The sequence below is a fragment of the Dunckerocampus dactyliophorus genome, chromosome 12, assembly GCF_027744805.1.
Source record: "Dunckerocampus dactyliophorus isolate RoL2022-P2 chromosome 12, RoL_Ddac_1.1, whole genome shotgun sequence".
Taxonomy (NCBI): domain Eukaryota; kingdom Metazoa; phylum Chordata; class Actinopteri; order Syngnathiformes; family Syngnathidae; genus Dunckerocampus; species Dunckerocampus dactyliophorus.
The window spans coordinates 3,239,074-3,252,943 of record NC_072830.1 but is presented as its reverse complement, the minus strand read 5'-3'; the positions used below and the strand labels follow the sequence as shown (position 1 = coordinate 3,252,943).

At 45.3% G+C, this 13,870-nt stretch overlaps 1 protein-coding gene across 1 annotated transcript in view; it reads left to right on the top strand.

The window, feature by feature from the left end:
• The first annotated feature begins 995 nt into the window (after positions 1-995).
• kmt2a (lysine (K)-specific methyltransferase 2A) overlaps positions 996-13,870 on the top strand; it is a 60,943-nt gene continuing 48,068 nt past the window's right edge. Inside the window, exon 1 of the mRNA XM_054793317.1 lies at positions 996-1,325. Coding sequence (XP_054649292.1) covers positions 1,080-1,325 — 246 coding nt within the window. The 5' untranslated portion in view covers positions 996-1,079. The remainder of the gene's footprint in view (positions 1,326-13,870) is intronic.

The window sequence follows — 13,870 nt, the reverse complement described above, 5'->3', positions numbered from 1 at the left end:
AATCTCCATCAAAACTACGTGTTAAACATGCTGTATGACGGGCGCATTTTGCTTTTTTTAGGGACCTACTGCTAAAAGGGCAAAGATAATCTCTACGACAGGAGTGCTCTGCTGTTCTTTTTAAATGCAAAAACGCTGTTTATAGGAATCTGCTGCAAAAAAATGCTAGACGAACCACTGTTTGACAGGTGTGCCGGTGTTTTTGCAGGTCCTTAAAAACAACAGCCAACTTCTACATGACCCTTTGCTGTTTTTAGGGATCTATGGCAAAAATGCATGTTAAATATCCTCTCGTGACAGGAGCATTTTGCTTTTCATAGGCGTCTCCTGCAATAACATTGGTCAAAGATAATGTAGGTGTCAGGGGAACTCTGCTGTTTTTAAGGAACTACTGCAAAAACGCTTCTACATGACAAGGAACTACTGCAAGAAGCAGTTTCCTAAAAGCACCCAAGCACTGGCATGTGGAGGATCTTTAACAAGCAGCAGTGCTGGTGTGCTTTAAAAGCGGCAGAGAGCTAATGTCATATGGAAGATGTAGTCGGTCCTCAAAAACAGCACAGTGCTGTTATATAGAGGATCTTTGACTGGCATTTTATTTTTCAGTAGTTCCTTGGAAACAGTAGAGCGCTCCTGTCTATAAGACGAGCATAAAAATACTGCTTCTGTTGAATTTAATAAGAGTTGTGTTTAATCGTTGAGAAGAGGGAGGGGTGAGTCCCTATCTTTCACAAAAGTGGCTGTAGTTGAATAAAATGTCTCTATACGTTGCAGCCTGTGTGAGCAAAGGCCATTATACGCTGTAACGGTCTTCTTCTTCTTTTGTGATTCAAGTGCAGTGCTGCTTTCCCGGGCAAAGGCCCTGAATGTGATTAGGCGTCCGCCACTGAGCGCTTCAATAGGCCCGCTGAGGAAATGCATTGTCCGGGTCGCCTCGGCCCCGCCCCGCAACCTGCATAACGACGCGTCGGCCAGTGAGAACGGAGGCAGTGGCGGAGCTTGTTTATGTGGAGTGCTGGCTCAGGGTTCCGCCCACCGACGTATCTGTGATCGCAGGGCACACAGGCACAGAGTGTAAAATGGCGCACAGCTGTCGGTGGCGGTTCCCCGCTCGGCCCGGAGGGAGCAGCAACTCCGGCACCGGGAGGAGAGCGGGCCGGATAAGGGTCACTGCCTCTCTGCGGAGCGTCCCAGGAGCCCATCCGCACGCCGCCGGACTCGGACCCGGGTTTGATGCTGCACTACAGGTCTCTTCGGTCATCGGGAGCAACCTGCAGACATTTCGGGATGTTTTGGGGGAATCGAGTGATTCGAGCAGCGCGGAGGTAAGCACCGGTGGGCAGGAGAGAGGGTAGCCCGGTGGGAGCTGTGGTCCTTGGGGTACCGGGAGATGCTTTGGTTGCTGTGCAGATGAGGAGCTAACGGTCCAAACGTGGACTATCTCCGTCTGTCTCTTGCTTCTCAACTGCGTGCAAAACTTGTCACAGTGTTAACTTTGATGCACTTTTATGAGAAAAAAACTTCAATCCGGAACCAGCACAGTCCGAAACACGATTTGTGTTCCGAACTGGGAACAAAGTTAGTTTATAACCATGGTGGTTGTGTAGTAACGGGAGAGGAGGCTGCATCTTGCACTCTTTTGGCTAGCACGCTAATCGAGACACTCAAAACACGCATCACTTTTATGCAAACATTTATTAACACCATCAATCGACACACCATACACTTTAATATTAGCATTGCAACGAACATACATTTAACATACACACGCCAGTAGAAGTGATTCACTAGTTAGCAACTTGACATTAGCAATACTTGTACAATAACAAAACGTAAAAGTTATCTGGCTTGTGCGCCTTTTTGGATCATTTGTGCAACAAGAAAAAGACAATTAAACGTATTTTAGGTGTTAGAGTAATTATATTTTGTGACAGCTTAAGCTGAGGACCTTCGAGGTGTTTGAAAACAAGACATGTCAACTCGAAAGGGGGTCGAGAGTACACTCTTATGGCTAAGTTAGCGTCCCTCTACGCCGTTTAGTTTTATTTTATTTATTTTTTGACACACGATACGCGGGCAAAATGTTCATCACTAAAACACGTTAGTTGTGATTTGGTGCTTTTCCTTGAGGTGTCTTATCTTCCTGCGAAGGCTAACCTAGCTTAGCTACGTGGATGCTACACATGCTAGCGCCTCCTTTTATTTTCACTTCATTCAGTGGTGTAAAAAAGTTTTCAGAAAATGTCCCCGGTGTTCGCGTCTGTTTAGTTTATCACTTACGAGAGTTGGACTCCCTAGCAGAAAACGGATATGTTTAATAGTGAGTCATTTGTACTGGTGTTTGTTGCTAGGCTAGCTGAGTTAGCATACTACGCCACGCTAGCCGTCATGCTAGTGCTGATGCGTTGGAAAATGGGAGGTGGGTTCATTCTCTTCGTAGCCAGACGATGTGGGGCTTGTAATGCTTCATATCGCCGTCTAATATGGAGTCGCATCCCGTCGCCCCAGAGGGCATTTATGCTGCTCAGGGGGTCGGTGCGCATGTAGGGCCGGCTACAACAACAACGAGCCCCCAGCTTGACGGGCCGTGTGATTGTGGGGGTGTGTTCGCCTTAGCGAACTACCATCTTCCTTTTCCAGCAGTAGCAGCAGCAGCGTGCGTCCATTGCAGTGGGAGTACACTTGTTTACCAGCTCCCACACTGCCTCCACTCTCCTCTTGCATCACTGGGACGCTTGCTACTAACAGTTTGCTTCATAACATAACATTTTTCAACAATTTTAAGTCTCAGAAGTGTGCGTGGAAGTGTGCTGTCCAACATTTGTCCTTGATGCTGGAATTTAGACCGTTTAAAAATCTTTGCCCTGTACGGGGGGCAAACGCAAGCAACGTCCAAACGCTGCGAACGCAGAAACGATCACAGCATAAAACACATGCAACGGGAAAATGCTACATGCGCTGCAAGATAAAAACAATGCAAAAAAATGCAGCGAAAGATAGATAGATAGATAGATAGATAAAACAAAAGTCAGCTCAAGAATGCCGCTTCTCACGCCAGCGCACCTCGCCGGCCAGGGCGGTGGAGCCAACTAGCCCTGGCTGGCGAGGCTTGTTGGGGCACATGGAAGGTGAGGAGGGCATGTCAGCCAGCAATGCTAATGTGGGTTCTTGTTTAACATGGCAGCGTTTTTGTTTTTTTTGGTGATGCGGCTCGTTAAGTAAAATTAGCAACACTAGCATAGCTATGTGAAGCTACGTGAGCTACGGTGCTAACATTAAACTCGCATTCGCTGAAGAGCAACAAAATGATCAAGCGTACAGCTCCCATAGTTGGCAGAGCCCCGGGTGCTGTTTTAAGATGTGTAGCGAAGCCTGTTGTTTTGCTTCTTTTTTTTCATGTACGGTTATTTTTCCTTCACAATGTCATGAAAAGCAACCGTTTGAGTGCCTCTTAGTGCTTGTTGTGTATTGTAATGATCTCTTATTTGGCCAAAAGGATCAAGGCTGCCCAAAATAGCTGTAGTTTGTTGTCAGGGCTGCTGAGAGTCAAATTATTTTCGTCTCAAGCAAAGCAAATAGTATGCTATCGAGGTTGTCGGCCATGTGGGTTTGTTTGCGTTCAACTGGTGTGTGTTGAAGTCATACCCCGTGGGGTTTAAGTGGCACATTTACGACCTTCCCACAGTCTCCAAGGCAGCATCCATGCAAAGATGAGACATTTCCACTATGAATCCCGTGTACGCTGGTGGGATGCAGCAGTAATGAAAGCAGAGCCGTGTGAGCCATGCAGGGAGGCAGCCTGGATCCTCACACGAGCCTGTTGAAGATGAGGGTGCGTTCATTGGTTACCTTCCATCAATAATAGCTTTGTCATTCTTAGGAAGACGATTTCAGATAACAGCTGTAGTTTTTGTTTGTGAGCAGCACTGAAGGTGCGTGCTTTCACACAGGACCAGTGTCTCGCCTCTGTGGCCAGACCGGGGCAGGATTGTTCAGGCTCACCGCAGCCCGCCGGGTTCACTGGGGCGCCAGCCGGACACCGGGGCCACCCCCCCTCCCTCCTTCCAGACAGAAAGACCCAAATCCAACGCCGGCATTGACACAGAACTCTCCGTCTGAGAAGCAGAGCAACTTTTCTTGTGACAGCTGCCACTTTGGAATGGATTACTAAGCCTATTGCCGTGGCTCAAAGGGGTGCTTGTCGGCTGCCGCTGTCCAAATGAAGGCATTTGTTAGCTTTTGTGTTTGTGGAGGGAATTCATTCTCTTCATCCTCCCAGGTTTCAGTTGATTCGTTTTTTTTCTCCTCTCCTCCTGTGGTGTCAAGCTGTCCCATTGATTTTTTTTCTTTTTTTTTGTGTGTATGTGTGTGTGTGTGTGTGTGTGTGTGTGTGTGTGTGTGTAAACGTGTGCCACGCCCACCACCCTCAGTCTTCCTGTGCAGGTAATCCGCCTTCGTTTTAAAAAACAACTTAGGTCCATTTTGCTTGCTCCCTTTGCATGCATTAATATGCAACTGCGCCAAAATAACATCAGCAAACGCATGTGTGGCGGCAACTACATTTGCCGATATTCTTCCAGCTACATTTGCTGACCATAAAAGCACCGACGTGAAATCTCCGCGGGTGGAATGGGGTTCCGATGCTGGAGCAGCCCCATCCCCAGTAGGGTGCCATAAAATCCATTTTATTTTTATTCTTTTTTTCCATTTTCATATTTTAGAATTCTGCTGTTTTTTCCATGAATTAAATGCAAAAATCCTTACATTTCCGTTTCCCAAACGTGACAGTGGCGTACCCCTTCAGATATTTGCCCTGAAGCCATGCAATCTTCAAGATGAAGCACTCTTAACGCACAAAATAACCATCAAACGTGCTTATTCGTTCACACGATGCACACAGAGCAGCTTCATGCACGGTCTCCTTTCCGTGAGGCGTTCAGACACACTCGTAATTGTGAGTGTTAGGCGCTAATTGTTTGTCATTTTTATTCACCTACCCCCCATTACAATTGGTGTACTCCTGGCGGTACGCGTACCCCACTTTGGGAACCAAGAGTCTTGACTGTACCTCACAAGAACCCAAGTTCAGTGGTCATCAAAAGACAAAGTCTGTGCTTGCGTTGCTTTTTAAGAGTGGAATATACCAAAAGGGGGGAGGTGGGAGGCAAAAGCGGAAATACTTCGGCTTGACACGCACTGCCTGTTGTTATTAAGTTGTTGTTTTACAGGAGTTAGCTTCTTTTTACGCTTGTGTGTCAACCACAGAGCTACAAATCCCAGACTTGAGTATTCCTATTTTTAATATTTCACACTTCCACTTCGCTTCGCATATTCAAATATTGCTTGAATTGACAGTAAGTGTTTTATAATGGTGATAGTTTGACCCTGGAACTGATTATTTCTGTTTATTTCCTATGTGGGGAAAAATGGCTTCCAAATGAAAGAAATGGAATGTTGATGTACACAAATGTCTCTCTGCATCTCCCTGGCTGATGAGGGAGACATGTTGTGTTTGAGTGCAAGGGGCTTGAGTCCAGCAGGTGCTTGTGGCCTGTTTAAATGGAGGACCCCGACCCCCTCCCCCTTCACCCGCGTACCCATCCCACGGACAGCGTGTGGATTGGAGCAGGAAGCTTTGTGTCTGCTTTTATTCCAGCACTCACAAAGTGTGGGCGGCTGTAAGAGCGCAGGCAGGGATATCAAAGGACGCGGGACGACCCCCCAACCCCCAAAACCCCCTTCTTTCTCCCCACAGGACAACGCTGGGAGGAGAATTAGTCACAGACCCTCCCATCCATGGCTTTATTCAGCGACAGCAGGCGGGCATGGCGCTTTAAGAGGAGTCTGATGAAGAGAGAGGCTGCAATTGTGTCTTCTTTCTTTTTACTGTGTGTGTGTGTGTGTGTGTGTGTGTGTGTGTGTGTGTGTGTGTGTGCCCGTGCATGCAGGAGTAGCCATGTGTTTCCTTCCTAGGAAGGACACTTGAGCGAGACGTCATGCACACGTGTCCATCACTCGCCTGTCTTTGTCCACTTACCGAGGTGTCGTCTTTTCCCCTGCAAACTGTTTTGCTCTGTGTGCCGGCGAGCAAATGTCACAGTTGCATCCAGGGTTGGGACACTTAAAAACAGCAAAAGCCCACCTTTTGCTCGGATGAGGGTGGAGGGGTGCACAAAGCGTGCGCGCGCGCGTGTGTGTGTGTGTGTGTGTGTGTGTGTGTGTGTAATCCACTCTGGTGTAAGTAAACACTCTAAAAAGGGAGATGTGTCATCTGGGGGGCACAGGAGTATGAGCTCATCACCAATTTTCATTCCAGGAAGGGATGAGGCACACGCGGGGATGAGGTGTGTGCTGGAAATGTCAAAGGAAGACATTCCTGGAATGTGTCAAAATAAAGTGTTCTTCAAATGTCTCCTTCAAATTCTAACCCTCGTGTTTGTCCATCACGGTGTCCGTCATGCCCCCCCCGATTTGAAATACTATTGAGAAATGGATGATATCTACTTATTTATCTTATCTGCACTGTGCAGACTGAACTTGAAGCAGAAACCAGCAAAGTGCAATAAAATGGAGAGCAGTGAAGCATGCAAGCGTATTCAAGAGTCAAATTGCATGCAGAGTACAACAAATTCATACATGTTGGCAGGTGTGCACTAATAATGAAAGGCCTCCATGCCTCTCAAGCCCCCCTCCCCGACAGTGCCCGCCCCACTGTACAGTACACAGTACATTCCCTTCATGATTGTTTGTATTATTTTTAGGGGTGCGCTGATCGATCGGCCAATTTCCGTGAAAAAGCACGGTATCGGCATATGCCGATTCTTGCTTTATAACGCCGATCACATCCACCGATCAGCTCCGCCCCCGTTCCAGTATCCAGCCCATAGCGACCATCTCCCGCCCGCTTTCCCTTCACAAAGCCAAAACAAGCATGGCTGCCGTGTGGGACTTCCTGTCGTTGTGAGAGTGATAGAAGTTTTCAACCCTGCAAAACACGCCTTAAAAAGCTTTAGTTTGATGCAGCATTTGGGGGGCGGGCACTTGGCTCGTGATGTGATCATGGGTCGGGCGGCAGCTAATGTAGAATGCGTGCGTGGCAGTCGGAGGCAGATAGGATTCGTCGGGCTGCCGGGGGGGGTCCTGCCGGAGCACCATCAAGCTGCTCTGGCATCCAAAGTCTCCTTAAAGAAGGCGCCTGATTCTCTTCAGTTTTTCCAGTGATTTTGAAAAAGTAAAGGCAAATACGTTTTTGTCTAAATTTGATGGTTCCCCTCATGTCATATAGCCTGGGGGTCACCAACGTGAGCCCCCCAGGACCACACAAGGCGCCTGCAAGCCTGCTTTTCATTGAGGTTTTCAGTGAATAATGTGTGAAGACTAGAAAGAAACGCATTGTGAGGTAGAAAATGTGAGTTGAGTTGAGTTGTGAGTTTTATTGGCATGGAGTCACTGTTGATGTACTGCACTGCTGATGGGGATGTCATACAACTCCATGTCAAAAAATCCAACCTGTCCTTTTAATGTTCTGGAAAAACAAGCATATTGGCTTTGTTTGGCTTGAAATTAGCTATGAAAATAAATGAGTAGCTCTTGGCCATTTTCATTTTGTAAAAGAAGCTCCCAGAAGAAACACCGTTGGTGACCCGTGATATAGCCAATAGTACGTTTAAACACTTACACTTCATCTATGTCATCGGTATCAGCAGCATAAAGCCCTGATCGGAGCAGCCCTAGTTGTTGTTATTACATGATAATGTGAAAAGTTTAGCATCAGACGTTTAAACAGAAGCACCCAGAAGTCAACCATGTCTTTTGACAGCAGCGCTTGACCATTTTTAAAGCTCTACTGCAAAAGGGTGAACCATCTCAGATCTAATCTCTCCTCGTGGAATAAATTAAAATTAATCTGCAGTGTCTTTTTATTGTCTTGCTCGTGCAGTTGACCAGATTTATACCCTGACTTGAACTATTACAGTGACAAACTGCAGCACTGGGCTGCTTTTACAGCATGTGGGGGAACCGTGGCTCTCGTTAGATGAGTTTCGCGAAGGTGTACCTAATGATGTGACAGTTTCTCTGTGGCTGACTCACTCCTGTCTTCCTTGTGTTACTCATACATGACTCAATACTGGACCGTGAGTGGCTCGCTCGCATGACAACACTGCAGCGCTTTTCTGTCAAATGTCAGCGGTGGCGCGTCTTGCTTTGCCTTCAAAAGTGTTGCCGCCAAATGGCGATGTAGGGGGGATGTGGCCCCTTTCACACGTAGGTACCGCAGAATTGCTGCTCTACGGTGTATATCTGCCGTTTATTTCACAGAGAACCCAGCGAGGTGGAATAGTCTTGTCATTGTGCACGTTTTGTGCCACCGAAGCTGGGGGAAAAAACTGTTGTCAACTTTCTACAACCACGACACAGGGAAAAAGACGGCTTTTCCAGGCTGTGTGAAAGGGGCTGTTACTCCCAACCCTGCACAACTGGGAGTAACTCGGCAAAGATGATGATTTGGAGTTGATGCTCGACATATTTTCACTCACAGCTTTTTTTTTTTTTATGGGCACATACAGACAATTTGGTAACCTCATGTGAAGTATTTGCCGCATAATTGTGGTGTCTGGTTTCCACGCCAGCGCAGACATTTGTCACATTTCTCAACCTTTTGTGTCCTCTTAGAGTTACAATTAAATCAATGCAAATAGCCACTGTAAGCATAAACGTCAGTGTTGTTGTTATTGTTATTATTATTATCTGGTATCTGGTGTTAGCCAATATATCGTGTGTATGTGAGATCACTTCTTGCATCATTTATGTGAACTGCAAAAAATCTAATGGACAAGAAACCCTTTTTAAGGGTGATATTTGCTGTATGTTTGCTGGTAGGCCTGTCACCATAATCAATTTTTCTGGTCAGTAATTGTGCCAGCCGAGTGGTTAGCATGTTGGCCACACAGTCGGGAGATCGGGAAGACCTGGTTCGAATCTTCGCTTGGGCGTATCTGTGTGGAGTTTGCATGTTCTCCCCGTGCGTGATGATTGTTTGTCTATACGTGCCCTGCGATTGGCTGGCGACCTCTCGCCTGAAGTCAGCTGGGATAGGCTCCAGCACACCCCCGCGACCCTAATCAGGATGAGCGACATAGAAAATGGATGGATGGATGGATGGATGGATAAATTTGCTACAAATTATCGTTATAATCGATTGTATCAGCAACATTTTTTGTGACCATTTTTTTCATGAATTGTCGCGAGAGGTGTTATTCACATTTGAACCACTAGATGGTACTCAAGTGTAGTGTACAGTCGACACTAGCACTGCCTGTGTGTATGTTTTTGCTATGTGGCCAGCGACATGGACTGTTTTGTTTATATTTGCCGACCAAACGCCTCAGTAAGCGTCGGGATGAAGGTTCCGCTGCCCAAGGCACCTCCATCGGTATTTTTTTTTCCCCAGTTGAGAAAGCTGTCTGTGTCGCTCACCTGTGTTGATGCGCTCACCGTGTTGATTATGTTTAAAACCAAAATATCCCCACATTGTTGCTGTTGGCTATGGCATTCGCTATCATTCATGTTGGCATATGCTGCCTCACAAAGCTAACTGCTACACCCTCTGTATCCACTCACTAGTAGCCCCGCCTCCACAAAGAGCCTGAATGAGATGAGGGCCCACTCCCTCCTTTCATTCCACTATAGAACCAACGCACGCAGACAGCAGAGTGAACCATCTTGTCATCCAGCCTGTGTGGCACACAGAGACGAGCAGATGAAACACACGCATACATGCACGTCTATTTATCCAGGGCGTCATAATTATCTACCTGTTTTTTTTAATCGTTCAATTAATTGATTTATCGATTATCGTGACAGGCCTATTTGGAGGGATGACATCATAGTCCTGCCAAGCATGTATTATTGATCAAACATGAATTAGTTGAGTGATAAAGCATGTAGAGCTGCAACTGTTAATCGATGAATTGATGATTAATCAAATCAGTTCATCATTTAAGTGATGACTACATTGGTATGCGATTAATTGTTTTTTGATTTAAAAAGAAAAAATATATATATATATATTCTCTGATTTCAGCCTCTCAAATATGAATATTTTTTTCATGAAAGAAGACCTGTTATGTTTGTGTTTTAGGCAAAACAAGATACTCACACACTTCAGCTTTGACATTTTTACCCTTTTTTCTGATATGTTTTGGACCAAACCACTGACTATTTGTGTTTGTGTCACATGTTGTTGTTGTTGATATGCTGAGAAGTGATATATATTTTGAGAAAACATTGTATCTCAGAAAAAGCACATTATTAGTTTTAGCCATTTTTTTTCATTTCTGATGTTATTTTTTTTAATTTTTAACTAATGTAACTTTTCTTCTGGTAAGTATGACATATTATTTACATAATATGTGTACTCTGAGTAACGTTATAACTTTTTTGCCAACTTAATTTAGTTGATTTGTTTCTCATAATATTACGGCTTTAAAAAAATGTCTCTTTTCTCTATTATTTCAACTTTATGCTACTAAAATGATATTACATTTTTCTCATAAAATTACAACTTTTTCCTCTGATTTAAACTTTTTTCCGTAAATATTTTGACTTTGTTCTTTGCAGATTTTTCCTTTTTTGCTGGGTTTTTTGGTTTTCTTTTTAGTTTTATTTTTTAGTTTTTATTGTTATAATGGAATGTGCTGCGGGCCAATAAAAAAAACAACAACCGCGGGCCACACTTTGGACACCACTGTTCTAGAGATTAACTAGTTGCTCCATTAATTGAAATGATCAACTTCAGGTTGATAGACTAAGAAAATAATCGTTAGTTGCAGCACTAAAGAAATGCTTGTTTCTGCAATTCTTTATTTTAAGTTTTGCTTTGCATGACAATATAGAACAGCTGGATATATCCGTGTTATGGAAACCACCCCCTCCCACCCACAACCACAGTGCAGCGGAAACATTTTGTGACATGAGCTTGATGATGTTGGAAATGTTGATGATTAAAGTAAATCACAGCAGAAAGTCCCGCATTGTTGAGTAAGGCTTTAGTGGAAGTGACTACAATCACATCAAACTATCACATCAATAACAGTGAAATTGTTCGCTGCGGGGAGCTCGTTCCCTTATCTGCATGTCACGATAAAAGTCCCTTCAGTTTTGGTCACAGGCGAAATGAAACTAAGATTTGTCTCTGAGCTATCAGGGACAGTCCCGCTCACCACTCTTGTGCAGCAACTCAAGACTACTTTTGGTTGATGCATTTTTATCCGCTTACTGGATCTGACAGGATTGTACCATTTTTATTATATCTTCTCAAGGGACAATACTATATATACTTCAGAGTAGTCAGTGTGCAGCGTGGATAGAGTACAGATTTACTATTCACTGAAAATGACTCAACACAACCGTTATTATGGAAATACAGTGGCGTGAAAAAGCTTTGCATGTTTGCATGTTTGTCACACTTAAATGTTTCAGATCATCAAACAAATGTAAATATTAGTCAACGACAACACAACTGAACACTTTATGCACTTTTTAATAAAAACTTTTTATTAAGGGAGGAAAAAAATCCAACGCTACATGCCCCCCTTAGCAGCAACAACTGCAATCAAGCGTTTGTGATAACTTGCAATGAGTCTCTTCCAGCGCTGGGGAGGAATTTTGCAGAATTGTTGTCATTCAGCCACATTGGAGGCTTTTCCTTTTTAAAGTCATGCCACAGCATCTCAATAGGATTCAGGTCAGGACTTAGACTAGGCCACTCCAAATTCTTCAGCCATTCAGAGGTGGACTTGCTGGTGTGTTTTGGATCATTGTCCTGCTGCAGAACCCAAGTTGCTTTCAGCTTGAGGTCACCAACAGATGGCCGGACATTCTCCTTCAGCAGAACTCATGCTTCCATTTATCACAGCAAGTCTTCCACGTCCTGAAGACCATCACACTACCACCACCATATTTTACTGTTGCTATGATGTTCTTTTTCTGAAATGCCAGATGTAATGGGACACACACCTTCCAAAAAGTTCAACTTTTATCTCTTCAGACCACAGAGTATTTTCCCAAAGGTCTTGGGGATCATCAAGATTTGTCATTTGATCAAGTTTTCGAGCCTTAATGTTTTTGTTCAGCAGTGGTTTTGGTCTTGGAACTCTGCCATGCAGGCCGTTTTTGCCCAGTGTCTTTCTTTCCTTAACTGAAGCAAGTGAGGCCTGCAGTTGTTTGGATGTTGTTGTGGGGTCTTTTGTGACCTCTTGAATGAGTCATTGCTGTGCTCTTGGGGTCATTTTGGTTGGCCGGCCACTCCTGGGAAGGTTCACCACTGTTCCATGTTTTGGCCATTTGTGGATAATAGCTCTCACTGTGGTTTTTTGGAGTCCCAAAGCTTTAGAAATGGCTTTATAACCTTTTCCAGACTGATAGACCTCAATTACTTTGTTTCTGGGGGGCTTGTACTATATACAAGCTGTACATTGACTGCTCTAAAGTATAATTCCTGTCGCGTTATCCCTTACTCCAAATCAAAGCGGCACATGGCGCACACCTCACATTAGTGTTTGTTTACTCTTCCCTGAGCGTGACCCTGCTATTGAGCACATCATACGCCCGTGGGCGGGAAGCCACAGAGCGAAGAGTGACTGAGTATGTGTTTTGGGTAGCATGGTGGTGAAACAGGGGGCCAGCTTGTCGTGTGTGGGAGGCCCGCTGTTTAGGTTTGGATTTGGCACGCCGCGGCCCCTGACCCCTCGCATCCTCCCAGGAGACGACGTCACTCTCTCTTGTAGGGTCAAGATGCTGTTTCCATGTCTTCCTTCCTCCCCCTCCCTCCCCCACCATTTCCTCATTTGCCTGCCCTGCCTGTGCTCCCCTCCCCCGCCTACCCATCCGCCGCCCGCAATGGGTTTGCTTGTTTACATCCAGGATGCTATTTGTGTGTGTGTGTGTGTGTGTGTGTGTGTGTGTGTGTGTGTGTGTGTGTGTGTTTGTAGTAAAAATGTCCACATACGTCACGTACAGATAATTGCTGCCTGACAGATTGGAAAGCACATCCGCTCACGTGTGTTTACATGTTGCGGCGTACAGTCCGCCCTTGTTCAGCTCAGCTCTCGCTGTGATGTCATCGAGCGCTACTCACACTATTCCAGCGAGTCAGAGGCGTCCGTTGGCACCCCGCCCCCCTTTCTCCTCAAGCGCTGCAACAACACCCACCCAGTGCAGCCGCATGCTCGCAGAGGCTGCCTGTGAGGAGAAGGGATCAGAAGGGAATGCTTAGCAACGGAACATGGAGAGGAGAAGATGCTCAGGGATGAGTGAAGGATGCGCACATTATCGCCTGCTGTGTTTCATGTGTAGCACTCGTAACGTGTCAGTGTCAGGTTGCAGGTTACTGGTGGTCGTTGGCAGAAAGATGGCAGCTGCTGCTCTGCAAAGTGGGCCAACCAGACCTCAACTGCATCCCTGCACACTGCTATAAATAAACATGATGAAAAGACATCCTCACCTCCACTCTTAAGCACACGCACGCTCACTTTGAAGAGGTAGGGGAGGCACACGGAGGATGCTAAAGATTGTTCTTGAGCGAGTCCTCCGCTGCATTGGGGGAGGGGGGTGCTTCTCTTATTTAGTAGGGATGGATATTAATTTTATCCAACACCAATGCCAAGTCAGTACTTTTGAAAGATGCAGATGCTTAAACTGTGTACTTTTATTTTGGCCAAAAGCAATGCTTTTTTTTTTCATTTTTATGGAATTTTTTGACACACAAGTAGAACAGAATAGTAGTTTAAACACTTCAACAGCATAAATTATATAACAAAGTCATAAATTCACCAATATGTGAAATAAAATCCCCAACAAATAGTTATAA